The sequence below is a fragment of the Mchenga conophoros genome, linkage group LG7 (assembly GCF_057382185.1).
Source record: "Mchenga conophoros isolate Kocher_MC1m ecotype Shallow Benthic linkage group LG7, M_conophoros_male_GT1.1, whole genome shotgun sequence".
NCBI lineage: Eukaryota > Metazoa > Chordata > Actinopteri > Cichliformes > Cichlidae > Mchenga > Mchenga conophoros.
In genome coordinates, this window is record NC_140532.1 from 16231216 (window position 1) to 16247904 (window position 16689).

The window sequence follows — 16689 nt, forward strand, 5'->3', positions numbered from 1 at the left end:
AAGTAAACGACAGGACTTCTTTAAGGTTCTTGAAGACGTTTCACCTCTCATCTCAATGATTATATTTCCATGAAGTAGAGTTTAGTGCTTTTTCTTTTCTTTAACAAAATGAAAGAAAAGGAAAACTCATTATCGTTCTATGATTTTTAATTCATAGATAGTCTGCAGTTTGACTTGGTTAATGCCTGATATTTTGCTTTTTTATTACCAGTCATCCACTTTTAAACCATTTTATTTCAGGGGGATTACAAAATTCCTATCAATGTTTCATAAAAAACACAACTAAATTAAACAGTTTGGCTGTACTCACAAAAAAATCCCTCAATGAATTCCTGGAGGGACGCGGTCGTCTATCAGACGGAGACTTTTGTGGACGGACTTACATAAAAAGATTCAGCTGGGGAATTTGCTAAAGTGGAGCAGCCATTTAGACAATATCCACTGAGCCAAACAGATTTACTGGCTTTTTTTGTCTGCCAACAAACACATTTACTGTTGAGTGTGTGTCGGCTTACAAGGACCGTGTTTTTCAGTATATTTGTGTGTGTGTCCATGCGTGTGCTGTGTGTTTGCATTTGAGTGTAAACCACTGAGCAGCAGTGTGCCAGTGCGGATGACAGTGGGGTTGGCAGGGGGCCATGATTGTATGACAATAAGGGCCCCTGCGGCTGACCTTATCAAAGTCAGCCAGTCACACTCCAGCTGGCTTTAGACTGTTCCTCACATACAGACATTTAGACAAACACTCTTACCGCACCCCTGTTCCAGTTCGCAGCTCCCATCTCCATCTCGAGCAGTATATCCTCGTCTCCAGAGCTGCCTTCTCTGGTTTCATTCAGGGAATTTAAGTTTCAAGGCCTTTCTGGCAAAGGCCAGAGACACTTTTGGTGCTATAATTGATCAAAAAATTGTCACCTTAATGGTCCATTCCCTGTGAAACTCTCATCTGTCATATAAAATTGCAATAAAAACCTCTCTAGACACTAAAAATCTCAAATCCATCTTCTTTACAAGTGAAATTCCAGTAGTCCCATAGGTCCATAAAACTGTAAATAGCCAATATGAATCCGTAATCTTTTCTGTGGTGTAACATCAGCAGCTCTGCAAACAGTCTATACCATATCAGAGATGAACATGACAGTCGTGACATAGCAGATTGGTTTTTGACTCAGCATTTTGAAGCCACAACATTAGCATTTTGTTAGCTGTCATGTTTTATTTGTATGATATTTCTTTGAAAGACCCATTCCCTTCATACAGTAGCTATTGAGTTAGTTGTATTTTTAAAGATAAAGATAACCTTTATTAGTCCCACGAATGGGAGATTTGTTAGGTTAAGGCTGCCGACTTTTGCCAGAGCCAGTTGCCAGTTAGTGCTGTTTAGTTGGGCTGCATATGAGTCTGTGGGGATTAGCTGGTTTTTGAAGCCAGCATCAGGTGGCCTTTTGGACAAAGGGCAGTTCTGGTACTTTAGAACTGGCTTCTTTTTTCAGTCCTGGTGGTTCAGTACAGTATTGTAGCCTCATCACTGACCAGCAGATGCTCTGTTTTCAAGTCCGAGTATGCACTTTATACCACTTTATTAGAATTAGGCACTCTGCAAATACCAGGTTGGAGCCAGTTTTGACTTCAGATTGCCTCATTTCTCAATTCGGGTCATAGATTTAACAAGGTACTCTAAACATTCCTCAGAGATTTTGGTCCATATTGACATGATAGCGTCACACAGTTGGTGCAGATTTGTCTGCTGCACATCCAAGATGTGAATCTCCCCCTTCCATCATATCCCATAGTTGCTCTACTGGATTAAACTGGTAACAGTGGAGGCCATTTGAGTACAGTGAAATCATGATTTGAGTTTTGTGACATGATGGGTTATCCTGCTGAAAGAGCACACTTTGGTCATAAGAGAATTGGCATGTTCAGCAACAATAGTGATGTATGCTCTTGCATTTAAGTGATGCTTAGTTCGTAGGAAGGGGTCCCAAGTGTGCCAAGAAAATATTCCACCCTTACACCAGCCTCACCAGCCAGAACTGTTCATACCAGGCAGGACGGATCCATTCATTCATGTGGTTTACACCATATTCTGACCCTTCAGTACAAATCATGACTCCTCGGTCCGGGCAGCATTTCTCCAATTTTTCTTTGGCCAATTTTAGAGAGCCTGTGTGAACTGTATGCTGAGTTTCCTGTTTGTACCTGACAGGACTGTCACCCGCTGCAGTGGGTGAAGAGATGCTTTTCTGCATACCTTGGTTGTAACGAGTGGTAACTGGAGTTATTGATGCCTACTAGCTCGAAACAGTCTGGCCATTATCCTGTGAACTTACTCATCAGCAAGGCTTTTTCACCCAGAGTGCTGCCCCTTTTTCAAACCATGCTATGGAAACCTTAGAGATGTGTGGGAAAAGTTGATCAGCACTTTTTAAACAACCCACACCAACGCCAACCGCATTCAAAGTCACCTTAGTCCTAGTATTAGTCCTAATAAGCAGCTATAACAGTTGTACCTAATGAAATGGCTGGTAAATGTACTTAGTGCTGTCAATGTAATCTCGTTAAAATGACATTGAACTCGCTGTTTTAAATGTAATTTTTTTTTTAAGTGATTTAAATATTTTTCTTGAAAGAACTGACCCTTTTTGAAGTATTGGAATTTAGTTAGAAGTTATTTGTATTTGTATCATGTGTCACATTTCACTGACTCAAACACAAATTAACAAACACCGTTTGTTAATTCAGGTAAGATCTTACAGATCAGTGAATTTCAATATAAAACTGGGGTTTTTTTTCTAGATTGTACAAAATGTAAATAATGAAGCCTCCTGCCCTTGCCCATGGCAGTACTTCCTTGATTGATACAAGGGCTATTTTCCACGAGTGTTGTCCATGAGTGTTTAAATTAAAGGCAAAGACGCGACATGTCCTTCAGAGAACTGGAGCTGGTCCACCGGGTGCATTAATATGGGCCCTGTGAGCAGTTTTATGGGCTATATTGTGGGAGTGTTCCTGGTAACTGATCTCTAGCAGGAGTGATAGAGTGCAATGACGTGGGCATCCAGAAGAACTCATTTTCTGGGTGGCTGTAAATTCCCACCTAAAAAGAAGGAGAGGCCTTGGTGTAGAAGAGGAGAGGAGATGAAAGGAAGAAGCAGAGGTGGAGGGGAGAACACAAACTCGCATACAGACAGTCCAAAAGTGCTTGTACCCTTACACCTCGCTGAACAACGCTACTTTGTCAAGCAAATTTGCATGCCTTTGTTTTGCCGCTGGAGCAGAATTTTCAATTTCAATGAACAGACAGAAGTGATGACACAGAAATGGATTGGATTTCCAGCAGTCTGTTGTCTTCAGTTAGTGTCGTAGGTGTCTTCGGCTTACATTCGGTCATTCAGCCTATTTAAATGGAAATGTATATGTAGATCATTATATGCAATGTTCTGAATATATACAAGAGAAAAGGTTGTCTGAGGAGAAACGGAATATGTCAAGGTATGAAAAAAAGAACAGCCGAATATTCCTATGATTATTAATATTACTGTTATTTAGTGTAATTGCTATGGGCTATGGGATTGCTTTGGAGCAGGACACAGTGAAATAAAAGCTTGCTGAACTTTCTTAAGCAAAACATACAGTCAGGTCAGGGAGCTCTATCCAAGCTAGAAGCCATCAAAAATAATTCATTAATATATGGAAGTGAACACTGGGTCGAAATGCAACTCTTGCTGTTATGCTGAAAGTCGGGATTAAACTTTTTTTTACACGTGCACTCCAACTCACAATTCAACAACTGCACAAAACAGTCGTGGCCCACTTTTGTTCTTCTTGCAGACATGAGAGTCCACACTGTTGTATAATGTACTAATTACTTTGCTGTACTAAGAGAGGTGAGAATGGTTAATAGCTTCTTCTGGCAAAAGCAAAGATGCATTGGTGTGTTGCTTTCATTCTTTTGCTCTGTTTTGCTTCACTTATAGCCTCGAGGCAATCAGTGTGAGTGTTTGTGTGTGTTCGTGTGTCCGTGAGTGTTAAAATCTGTTCCAACAGATAGCTTCAGAGAAACATATTTAACAAAAAGCTTAGCACTGTGTGTAACTTTTGATGTTATAGATTGCACATGTGGATATGTATGCACGCTCATGTGTGTTTGTGTGTGTCGTATGCATGTATATATGTGCGTGTGTCTGTGTGTGTGTGCACGGGCGTGTTGCAGTCCTTTGCACTGTGGCCCTGTGGGAGTCAGACAGCTGCTGGGATGAAGATTGCTTTAATTACTGCATGCGAGGCCCCTTTTCCAAAGTGTTCCCCTGAGGAAACGGATGTCTGCAGATCTAATGGCACACTCTCTCTCATGGCATACTGTTGTGCTTTATATGCACGCACGTGTGTGTGTGTATATATAGATCGACGTTTGTATGCAAACACAGATTTTAGTCTTATCTTCATCTCTGCTACCTGTTGTTTCTTTTGTGGACTGGAGACAGACTGAAATCATTGTTAGGGGCAATGTGAAAGGTATAATTAAAAAAACCCAAAGTGAAGCAGAGAGAGAGAGCTCATACTCTCTCTTGTCTTGTTAGCTGTGATTGAAGAGGAATGGTTTCTGTGCTGTAATTATGCCGGGTGTTGTGGTGTTGTTGGTACTGCCATCTGCTCAAAGTAAGCAGGTCTGTCAGAACATAGAGTTTGTGAAATATATAGTGCACTATTGTATAGACTGCACAGTCTGCTGCTGCATGGGAAGAACATTATTTGGGTGCTTTTGGAGCATTTGCTTAGCTCTAAGGGAGCTTCATGTGAAATAATAACAATGGTTGTATTGTTGCAGTGAGCTACTGCTTTTACACACTCTAAAAAATGTTTTAACATCCAGAAATATTTAAGTTAGAGTTTTTATTTCACCTTATAATAATTTGTCTGTGTCTTAAGCATCTAGCAGAGTAATATTGACAGACAGAATGATAGACAGCTAATTGGAGATCAAGGGTCAAAGGACTGACAGGTGATCTATCTCAGCCAGCTTCTAATTTCTCCGGGTATTCGTCAGCTCCATTGATTTGTTGTTATTCAAGTCAATCTTTGAGTCTGTTTTAACATATAATCAGTAGTTAATGAGCTCTCCTCGTCATTAAAGCTCCACATTGGCCTGTAGCCTGTGGCAGATTAACTGTAGACACTTGGCTGAGGAACATAGGGATCGATTCAGGCCAGGTAATCTCATTTTGGCCATGTAGATACAGATATATGGGGAGAAATGTGAACGATGACAGAGGACATAAATCCGACCCTTTTTTTTCCTCCCGCCAGAACCGACTAGAGCTGCAAATCTGACACAGTCCGTCCATATAATTCCAATTTTCATATATCACAAATTCCCATATAAGACAGCAACTCTTATATCTAACATATTCATGTTCTTAACCTTTCTTAAACTTTTCAAATATCACAGTTTCTCAAGTTTAACAGTAAATCTTGGACATTTTCTGGACAACCCAAGCTCCTGTTGCTGTTGACCACAGACGTGTTTCCATTATTGATATTGTCTTATTTCCCCAGGGATGGCCCATGACCCCTGTAATTATGTACATACCCCTGTGTACACAGAGGCACACATCCACACACATGTGTATGCATCAGTGCTCTGATCAATACTGCCACATATTGTCCACAACACATAAGTGCTGTACTGTCATCACACGGTCTTATTATCAAGAGAGCGGGCGCTGTCCTACCTGCTGGGATGTTGACCACCTTAACAGTTCCAGGTGAAATAGAGCATGAAGACTGAAAAAAGGCAAGCACTTGATTTTAAATGCAGCATAATGAACCAGGGAGAGCCGGGCTGCCCCAAATGTATTTCGTGTCAAATTATTCATTCGCATTCTGCACTGCCCGTTCTGTGAATGCGTACAAGATATAACAGACACGGTCGGTCAGGAATTCATCTCCCTCGTTGTTGACGCTGGGTAAATACAGCTCATTCTTCCCCGTCTCCTCCTTTTGTCCTGAAGAAAAGGGGACATTTTACTGCAGCTTTTTCTCAAGTTTAGAAGAAGTCATTTTTTAGCAGCACATGCCTTTATCTGCACTTAAAAATCTGCAGTTTTTACAAGCGGATTTTTTTTCCTTGCCTTCCTCGCATATTTACTCTTAAACACTGTGGTTTTCCTAATCTCCCTAATTATTACTCGCTAACAGTAGTCAAGGTCAATTGCTCTTCTCCTCAAGCTGTATGCCGAGCAATAACCGCTCTTCTTCTGGCTGTATTCTGAGCCATAACTCTCAATGACCCTGTGCTAACAAGCAGGTAATTTGCCAAACAACTCCCAAATCCCTCTTCTGTGGGGCTTCATTAAATTTGCATGTTCTCCGAAAGCCTTTTTCAATTAATTAATTTAGGGGCAGTCAGAGGCATAGGGAGTAATGTGATTCCACAAAGCCAACTGCACCTTCACAGTAACGAATCAAGACTACATGTTATTTTTTATCAGAGCTCCTGATTGCCAAATGTTCTGGAAGACACCAGAATGTGGAGTTTGCCCGTCTCTTTATCTTTTTCTATTGTCCCTGATTGCGGTGTCATAACCACAGCTGGTCCTCAACATGGAAGATAAATCAACCAATTAGCGTGTATTATTTTAAGGGCTAGGTCCAAATGCACCAAATCAGTGCTAGCGACTAGAACTCTACCCCACTGAAAGTCCTCGTATTAATCATGATTACCAACAGGAATAGTGAGCCGGGAGAAAAAATGAGCTTTTAATTGGGATTTGAGGAAGAGAGGATGAGAGTGTTGACTAAAGTCGTATCTTGTAGCTATATTTAATATGTATATGGGTTCGTGTTCTTGGGTAAATCGGCTGTATTCGCACTGCGTTCATATAAATATATGTGTATGCGTGCATGTGAGAGTGGTTTAGTAGAGAGCTGTCAAGTTGGCTCCTGGGGGATACTTATGGCCGACAGCAACATGCAATCTAACATGGAAGACATGCTTGGTAATTACCCACTCCGAGCCCTTTTGGGAGCTTCTTGAGTGACAGGCTGTCCATCTGCGTACATGTTAAAACTCGTATATGGCTTCAATTGTGTGTGCCCGTTCCCGCCTTTACTCCAATGCTTCGCCATTTGACAGCAGATTGTGGACTTTGAAAGACAAGGCCATCTAACCCCCCCCCCCCCCCCCCTCCTGTCTCAGTTTCCTCGAACCTTATAACCCAACCCCCTCCCCTTCCCCGTCCATTTTTCCATCTTTCTTTCTCTCTTAGATCCCAGCTTTTTCTTCATCTTCCTCAATCCCCTCCTCTCTTTCCCGTCTCAGATTTTCTCCTTCAGACTAATGAGAGGAGTGAGGATGACACTTATTCTCAGAAGATGAATGATCCCTCGGTTGAATCAGAGAAGGGAAGAGAGTGGAAAAAAAACACCAACACATTAAGGCCCTTAATTGCCCCACCCCTCAAAGAAAGTCAAATTAACATTTAGATGTGCAGTAATTGTTTTGCATGTATCAGTACTGTTCGCTGCCTGCGTGTGTGTGTGGCTACCAGAGTGGAGACGGTAATGAGAGACACACCGAGGAACCACTGGAGTGTGACGGCAGGACAGAGACGGCGTCGTGCTGTGCTGATCACACACTTGTCGGCTCAGACTAAATGCCCTCTCCTGGCTGCTGCTTTAATGACATACATCTTATTAAGTCACACCAACCTCTCACATACTTTTTAAAGGAAATATCTCTCATTTCTATTGAAAATCTGCCACATTAATTGCTTTTTGTTTTGTGTTTTTTGGAGACTAAGAAAGCATTTTTGATCTTATATTACGTTACCCCCGCCCTCCACACACACACATCCTCTGGCACCTAACAGAATCTGTTTAGTGTACTTGAGCAGAGAGTGTGTTTAGTAAATATTTAAGGGCCTTGTTCCTACATCCCCACCCGCTGTTCGTTACGCGCCATCTTTTATTCATAAATACCAGCCTCAAATTAGTTTTCACCGAATTCTGAAATATGACTGTAATTAAGTATGTTTTCTCCCCACTCTGCGCAAGCACAAGAGGTCTTTATTAATTAATAAGGGGGTCTATTCATTATTCATGAGCTGAGACAAACGCGTAAATGCCTCGGCACCCATAAAAGGCAAGTTTGGTGAGGTGAGAGACAAAATCCACGTTGGACTGTAGGGAAGGAAAGAGGAGTGATGAATAAGGAGAAGGAAGCGAGTCTGTGAGCCTCACGGGTGACTCAGGCAAGCACCATATTGTCTACACCCTCCTCTCCTCCTATACAGTATGTTGACTGGGTGTGGCGCAGCATACAAACACTGCTGTAGTGCACTGTAACATCTGTACTGTACGTTGTGAAGGAGGACGCTTACAAGTACCCCTTCAAGAGACTGGATTGGTGTATGCGGGTGGTGTACATAGTTGTGTTTGAGTGTGTGGGAGGTCGCTTAAGTTTACAAGCCACATATGATGTTAGTAATTAATGCCGAAGCCTGATTAGGGCACTTTTGAAAGTTTATCTGTGCGCCCAGTGAGACAACTTTTCTCCTCTCCTTGATGGACAAGCAGTAACAGCACGAGCAGACTCACATTAGAGCTGCGATATTTCTCCCTTTTTATGTTTTCGACCTCAGTCACACCGCAGTTGTTTTTCATCCGTGTATTATGTGGGGAAAATGTAGGTTATATTGTAGAAGTGGGGAGTTACGGCTTTTACTGGCCATCTACAACTGTAGTGTTGTTGTGCAGAAGTTTCCTAACTGGACTGAGCTTCAAAGGGCTCTAAAACTTATATATTTTCCCCACAACTCATTTCAAGGTCTCTCTGAAAATTGCAGCTTTTTTTTCAGACCCAGTGATCTTTGCGCCTCATTCTCCCTCCTGATTTATGAGCTTGTATTTTTTTTCACGTTTTATTATATCTGTCTTCTCCTAAGCTTTTAAATAAACAACATACCAAACGTTTTTCTTTTACTGTTTTTACTACGATTAGTACTACTACAACAGCAGCTGTGGTATTTTTTTTGTGGTTATTATTTTTTGAATGAACAAGGTTTCTGTACAGCTTGTTCAGCGTGCTCGCAGTGTCATTCTGCTGTCACAGATTACAGTGGATCTCATTCTACAGGACAGTAGAGCATGTCTCAGTATCTGTGTAAAATATCTCAGTGCACTCTGAACAATTTCACCCTCTTAGGTTTTTAAAGATTCTCCATTTTCATATGAATAAGGCATTTTATGGCCACCTGAAGGAAATTCATATTCCATTCTCTATGAATGACACGCTGCATACAGCTAGATTTACACGGACATGCAAGGAATGCAGTGTGTCAGTGCGAGGAATGATGATATTGGATATTGTATAACCCATGCTCTATTTTTACTGTAATGGTACTGTTTGGTACTGTTTGTCTGTTTGCTCAGCAATGCCTTTTCACTTGTTTATCATTTCTGTCAATATAAATATATAAATGCATCTATCTGATTTCTTTACCTTCAAAATCACACCATAATGAATATTGAATTGAATATTAGAGGAAATAAGTAAACTTTTCATCTTTTTTTTGTTTTATTTTTAAATAATGATTTTCTCTCCTTCTCTGTTTCTCCCGTCTTTCCTTTTGCTTTTTCTCAGCGCCACGGCAACATATCGAGGACAGATCCTTTTCAAAGACACGCTGGCCCAGCAGCTCTGTGAGCAAGGAGGTGAGTATCAGGGATGTTGCATGCATACCTCTCTTTGCAAACACATGCATAATGAATGCGTGGGCTCTTACAGATATATTTTCTATCTGTGCATAGTACTATATGTTACATGTGCACCAACTTATATGCATAATGCTCCTCTGTCTCACTTCCTACTACTGTCTGTCAAATTGTATGCATATATTATCAAAATATGGCAAAGCAGTTGATGCGCGATTCTTCATGACTGTGCCATTGCAGCACTTCCTGGCTTTCTTTCTGCCTAATGATGCAGCCAGAGTCAGAGATATTCGGGTGTCCTATGTTGCCAGCTTAATTTCAGCTTATGCTAAACTCAGTAACCCCCCACCCACCCCCTCTCTCTCTCTCTATGCCGGAGATTTGTGCTTTATGGCCAACACATCTTACATCCACTTTCTGTGACAGCCTTAAGTAGCTATTGACAGACAGTGCAGTCCCACTCTGCACGCTGAGTGTGTATAATTGCTTGTTTACAGGAAAGAAGCCTCCCTCCTCCTCACTCAAGAACTCCTCCTTTTGGATCAAAATTGGACTTTAATGCTGAAAGTAGAGACGTACAGTAACTGCAGTCGAGGGTGTTTTTGCTAACTGTTTCGGAGTAAGAATTTGAGCTGCATGCTGAATACTTACAGGAGAACTTGGTCTTTATTAGATTAAAAGTAATCGTTGTACTTGGTCTCCGAGGGCTCTTTATTACAAGTGCACATCCCAGTAGGGATGCAGCACATGCCAAGCAGAAAGTGTTCAAATTCATGCCTTCATGCCACTTGGAAGAGATGAGGCACAGAGCCCAGTCAGCCCAGTCAGGCCTGGAAGAGCGACAGAGAGAAAGAGCGACAAGGCTCCTCTCCTTTGTCTCCTTGCCCGAGAGCTCATCCTTTCACTCCCAGTGACACACTGCCCCAGTCTTTTCCCTCTGCACATGAAATATCTACAGCCAACAACAGTCATTTACTTGTTTAGTGCCAAGGCCCCGCGGTATCACACTAACACATAGCTACTCACAGCAGACAAGCTGAAAAGCAGAGATTTAGACGTTACAAGGCCTTGGAGGACACAAGCTGTAAATGGAAATGGACAGAAAAACCAGCAGTCAGGTAACGCACTAAATGCAATCTTCAGGGAACGTGTACAGGTACGACAGGGAGAGAGGGAACCGAGATCGGATAGAGGATGGCGAAAGCGATGAGAGGTACAGGGGAGAGGTAGTCGAGGAATTGTAGGGCTATAAATTGAAGGTGTAGCTAAGACGTTTGGTGAAGGAAGATAAAAGGACAAAGATGTTGGAGATGACGAGACGATGTTGATGAAAAGCTTGAAGGTCATATATTCCAGATTTAAGTGTTGGGCAGAGAAGGAGAGGTAATTAAATGTCATCACCAAAAATAAAGAGTAGATTTGAATGGTTGTCCGACCTTGTTGCAGGCTAATTGACAGCTAATGGGGCATCACTCATTGTGATGCTGCACTAATCCCGAAAATCTGAATTATAAATGAGAAATGAATCTGGCACGGGCAACAAAAGTCAAAAGGAGACAAGGAGAGAAATGAGGGAATAAGTGAGCTTCTGATTATTTTCTTTACATGAAATGATTGAAGCTGATTTTATACAGCTATAAATGCAGCCATATAAACTGCATTTATGTAGTGATTAGTGATTTTCTCTCAAAGTGCTTTTACACCCACATAAACACATTCATCCTTTTTTATTTTTTGTCCATACGGCTCGCTCCATTACACATACACTCAAACACCGGTGTCATTTTGGTGTTCAGTGTCTTGCCCAAGGACATTTTCTGAGCCGCGGGACACATCCTGAGCCACAACCACCCCCGCTTTCGTCTCCTTTGGGTTGTCCTAACGCCGACGAGCATCATTTTTCTCTTCACCACTGACCTAACTCACAGCCAGTCAGATTCTGTTCCCCTTTACAGACCAAAACCTGCCACTTCAAAAGAGCTGTGTACCTTTAAACACACACACACACACAACTGCAAGGTTCAGACATTAAAATGAAACTTGAGAACTACTTTGACCTCACATAAACCGTGTGGTTATAGAACCAACGCTGTTTAACATACAAAGTATTATCATGCCAAAACCAAGTAAAAAAAACGCTGAGGAGACTTGGACATAAATCATGGTTACTGTCTCATTTTCCCCAACAAAATCCGAGTTACCAGCAGGTAAGACAATTGCCTCTAGAAAAAACCAGAGGTTTTTTTTGCTGTTTTCAGTGGCAAAGAAAGTGCAGGGGTGTGTGTGCGTTTGTGAGCAAAGTTACTGCAAATCTCCACATTAGCATTCAAAGTGAAATAAAAGATATGGGGCCAGCTCTAGCCACTTTAGAAGTTCATATGCTTAAGACTCCAGCTTTGAAGAGCTGAAGAAATGAAAGCTATCTAAAACAGGGTTATGATCCACGGAGGAGGGGGAGGGAAGTTGAAAAGGAGAACGTAAGCATAGACGGAGCGAAGAGGAGGGCAGGCAATCAGAGCCGATCAGCTGGGGCGAAGACTTTAAGAACAAATGGACAGATTAGCTAAAGAGCTAGAAAAGAAGGTCAGAGTTTGAATTAGATGGCCAACACAGATAATTCAAATAAATTCTAATGTAAATATACGATTTAAGGATAAAGAACGGAGACGGGCGATATAAGCCTTAAACCCGAGGTGGAACGCCTGATATGCAACACTTTGCTTCTCAGTAACAGAAAGCCCCCCAAAATAGCCTGCTAAGACATAAGCAAGGACTGGATTTGTGTGGGTGTGTGTGTGTGTTTGTGTACATGTGTGTAAAATAATCTGTCTAGCAGAGTTGGGGGATGCCTGGTCCCCGACACACTGCTCCCCCCTGTGCTTACAGCTCCTTTCTGCTGTGCCAGCACACTTCTCTACCCCATCCCTTCAATCTGCCTCCAATTCATTCCTCTAACATCCCTTCCAGTTTGCTTTGATCTACACCCCATTACTTTACCCCAACAACCTGCACGGGGGGGGGGAATCCCCATATTTTGTTTTTATATGTGGATTCTGAAGTCGAGACGTAATGGGAGTCTGACAAATTCTGCTGCAACCAAATGAAATGCTCAGCATGGCGGAATAGTTTGTGACACCAATCAGCACAGGCTCTTAGAGATGCTTTAAAGAATGATGTGGCAAAATTCAAATTACTCCTACAGCTTCAAATAACTGAAAGTATAAGAACAAATTGGGGGGGAGGCATCTAATGAGTGACCATAGAAAGACTTATTAGCGGCCAAGGTGGTGGATGAAGAAAGGTAGGGGAGGGCTACGAAAGGGTGCTCTCTGCTAAAGGGTGGAGTCATTGAGGGTGTTGAATAGCGCTGTAGGCCGTCCATTAGTTCTATCATCTGACAGCAGGGCCTGCAGTCCCTGCTTTCTGCACAGCATCCCCAAGTCGTCTCATTTCCAGCAAGAGAATAAATCAGATCTTTATGGGCCTGGCCAAGTGCACTGCACCCCAGATGGATTATTAAAGGGACATATAACTCAAAGAGGCCACTGCTCCCTAAGGGGTGCCTGATCACAACGCAACAGGGAAGGGACGGGTGGCCTAGCCTCTCCCACCTCCTCGCCACCCACCCAGTCTGCCAGCCAGCCTGCTTCCCTGGCTGAGTGCCATCTTGCTTGCCATTCCATATTGCTCAGTAGCACAAAAAAATGTGAGACCTTGGTTGTTGGTTTGTCTCCCTCGCTTGGCCTGCTGACTCCCTCCTGTAGCCATGTTTTCCCATATTTTCTGCTCTTATCTGTTCTTCTGAATTAAAAAAAAAAAATCTTTTTTCCAATTTTTGTTGTGTAGTTTTTGCTGGAATTACTTTCATTGCTAAACATTACCAACTGAGGGGGGATAACATGTTAAAGAATAATGCTTCTAACACACTGACAGGAACAAGAAGTCAAATAAGCCTCTCTTGTTTTATGATTTTATTCCATTTTGGTGAAGAAGCATGTGTAGCGAAGAAAAACAAAGATAACGTGGGCACCGAGGTGTGAGTCTTACTTCTTTGGTGGTTCAGACCGTAGACCTGTGATTATTGTAATAACTCCAATTAGAGCTCACTCGGCCGCCCTGTTTTTGCTGAATGGACTGGAGTGGCTGCTATCTAACCTTGGAGAAGCGCCTCTTTTTAGTCACCGCAGATCAAAAACAACAGCTTCCTGCAACCTGGTGCATTAGTAATTGCAACCACCGGTTAGACAAGAGCGACATGACTTCAAATGCACTTCGCGTCATCAAGGATGTGAGTCAGTCGAAGGGGGAAAAAGCGCAAATAAGATGAGAACAAGGGAGTTTGGAAGAGTGGATGCAGTTTACAGGGTGGGGAGAAAAGAGGAGCAAGAGGAGATTAGAGCTGGAAGGCGAGGAGACGGAGGGGGAGAAGATTTAACGTGACTTGTGCCCCGCAATCTTTGTGCCAAGATGTCTGAGTCTGCCAAAGCTTATGCTCATTTAGTCCCCCATTGTAGCACCCCAACCCTGCTCATCAGCACCCATGTGCTTTGAGCACTGGTGCATTTTACTGAAATGGCACTCTTATTTGTTTCTTCTGTTTATTTGTGTGCACAAGTGTACATGTGTATTACAGAGAATATCAGAGAGGGTTGGGTCAGCTGTGGAAGGCAAAGTCATCTGTGTATGTGTGTGTGTGTGTGTGTCTCTGCATGCCTCTGTGTTTAAGCCCTGGCCAGGGAGATACAGGCATTAGCAGAGATGAGCTGCTAATAGAGGAGGCAGTAATTGAAGTCTTTAAGAAAGTGAGAGGGGATTAATCCAAGTGAAATGAGCACCACTGTCTGCTCTCGATGCGCAAAGGGTTAGGCAGGGAGAGACAGGACGGGTGCGGATGGAGGGGGTGAGAAGGAAAGAGAGATTGTGATAGAAGAGAAATGAGAGAGACAGCAGGAGAGTGTGATGAAGCAGGGAGAAAGAAAACTGTAAATGAGGCCTTTTTGGAAGCTTCAAGGGATTATCCACCCAAAAAAAAAAAATTCTGGGCCTTTCTCCAGCCAAATGGCCTCACTAGATAGACTGGAGGAGATTTAGAAGGGTTTGTTTAAGCACGCAAGAGAGGAGAAGACTATACAGAGCAGAATTATCCACCAACCAAGCGTTTGTGACTGTATGCCTGTTTGAGAGGATGGATTACGAGGAAATGAGTTTAAGTACGTGCTCTTTTCAGGTTGAATACGTAAGATCAGCACATGGCCGTGTAAACTGAGCACACAATCGTATGGATCATTTTTATTAGAGGTTAATAGGAATGTAAAGTAGATACAAGAAGCATGAAAGAGTCACACATGCTTGAACTGATGGCTTCTCTAAACATGTTCTGCATCAACAGAGACCGGAGGATTAGAAAAGAACAAAATAAGATGGAGAAAGGGGGGGAAACATAACCCTTTGATCTGCTTTTAATGGGCTGCATCACTAAGCTGGAGCTCTGGCCTTAGCTAAGCATCAGGGGCCACTAGAGCAGCAGCAGTGGTCACAGTCACTGAACCAGCTAGCTCTGTCACACAGGCCACTTAAACTTCTACAGTCAGCATGAAACTTTGCCACCACTGTATGAATCGTAAATCCACTTCTAAAAGCCCGGCATTTGGATCCAGTGGCGAGAAATGAGGGCAGCTAAAGAAAGTGAAAGCTGAGCTTAAAGTAAAGACGTTTCCAGAGCCATTACAATTGTAAGAACACTTTTTTGTATAATCCCTCATCTCTCGATTCAGGTTCCGTTGTTTATAAGGGGCTTTTAGGTGGGCTTTCTCGAATGCTTGAAAGAGAGTCTTAAGTAACTCAAAGTTAAACTTTGGAACAAATCCACGCTGTGCTATCTTAGACCACCTTATCAGGTGGACAGGCTCATCCTGGATGAGAATACAGCTGGTTATGTTTCATAAGTCAGGAGTAAGGTTGTCTTAAAACCCCCCACCATCCCAGAGCAGAGTAAAATAGTGCAGCGGAATTGGTGAGATCAAAGCCTATTTGCAATTTAAAAGTAGAAATGAATCTCGCTAAGTTGCATGATAGCTTTGATCAACTTTGGAGATTTCCTTAACCTGATAAAATAAAGGCGTGCAAACGATTGCAGTTTGCACCAGTATCCTTTTTAATGCACTTCTGAGTTTATGCACAACTTTATTTGTCACTTCTTTCCTGTTTTTTATTAAAGCATGAGCACCAGTTAGTGAAACAAAGCTTCCATTAAGCTAATCTATCAAACCTTTCCTCAGTTTGATTTCTAAAGTTTTAAATCTCACTGTGTGTCTACGTATTTTGCCTCCATCTGTTTCAGCACAAAGGTCACATCAAGGCTTTGCGACTATTTTTTTAAGACCCATAGTTGATTCATTAAATCCTAACAGTCATGACTTCCCTCCATTCACCTCCCGCCTCTTCTCAGAGCTGCGTATATACCCCAGGAGAGATTGATGGTTGAGTGTTGAGTCTAGGCAGCGGCCACAGATTACAGCACACAGGGCGCCTCTGGGGAGGAAGGCGGTTAATTGCCATTGAACCATTAATCATAACAGCCCAGCCTTTCATTACTGAAAGGAATTAACATCAGTAGGCAAGAGACTGCAGCCATGGCTGACCAGGACACAGCGAAAGTTTGTTTCACTCAGAGATGATCGCTCAAGATTTGTCCATTTTCCTAGCTTCTTCTGACAAATACACACGTGTGGTCTGCGTGTTTAGTTTTGTCCATGATAAAAACTCATTAATACACCAATTCTTTAGCGCTTCAAGATCAGTAAGCTTCTGCTAGATCCAGATGCAACATGATAACAGACATGCAGGTATAGCTTAGCAACACTCACTCTGCTCTTCTCTGTCTGTTTCAGCTCCAACCGAGTCCCCACTGAGACCGAGTCTTGGTCAGTCTGCATTCCACTTCTTGCTATTGTTTTTTAAACTAAAATTGAT

The 16689-nt window shown here is 42.4% G+C and overlaps 1 protein-coding gene across 4 annotated transcripts in view; it reads left to right on the plus strand.

Annotated features, from left to right (window-relative positions):
- Positions 1-16689, plus strand: part of reln (reelin) — a 104592-nt gene that overhangs the window by 48207 nt on the left and 39696 nt on the right. For all 4 annotated transcript variants that reach the window (XM_085282543.1, XM_085282545.1, XM_085282546.1 and 1 more), the window contains exons 4-5: positions 9647-9717; positions 16608-16640. In XM_085282543.1, the coding sequence (XP_085138669.1) occupies positions 9647-9717; positions 16608-16640 (104 nt within the window). The remainder of the gene's footprint in view (positions 1-9646; positions 9718-16607; positions 16641-16689) is intronic.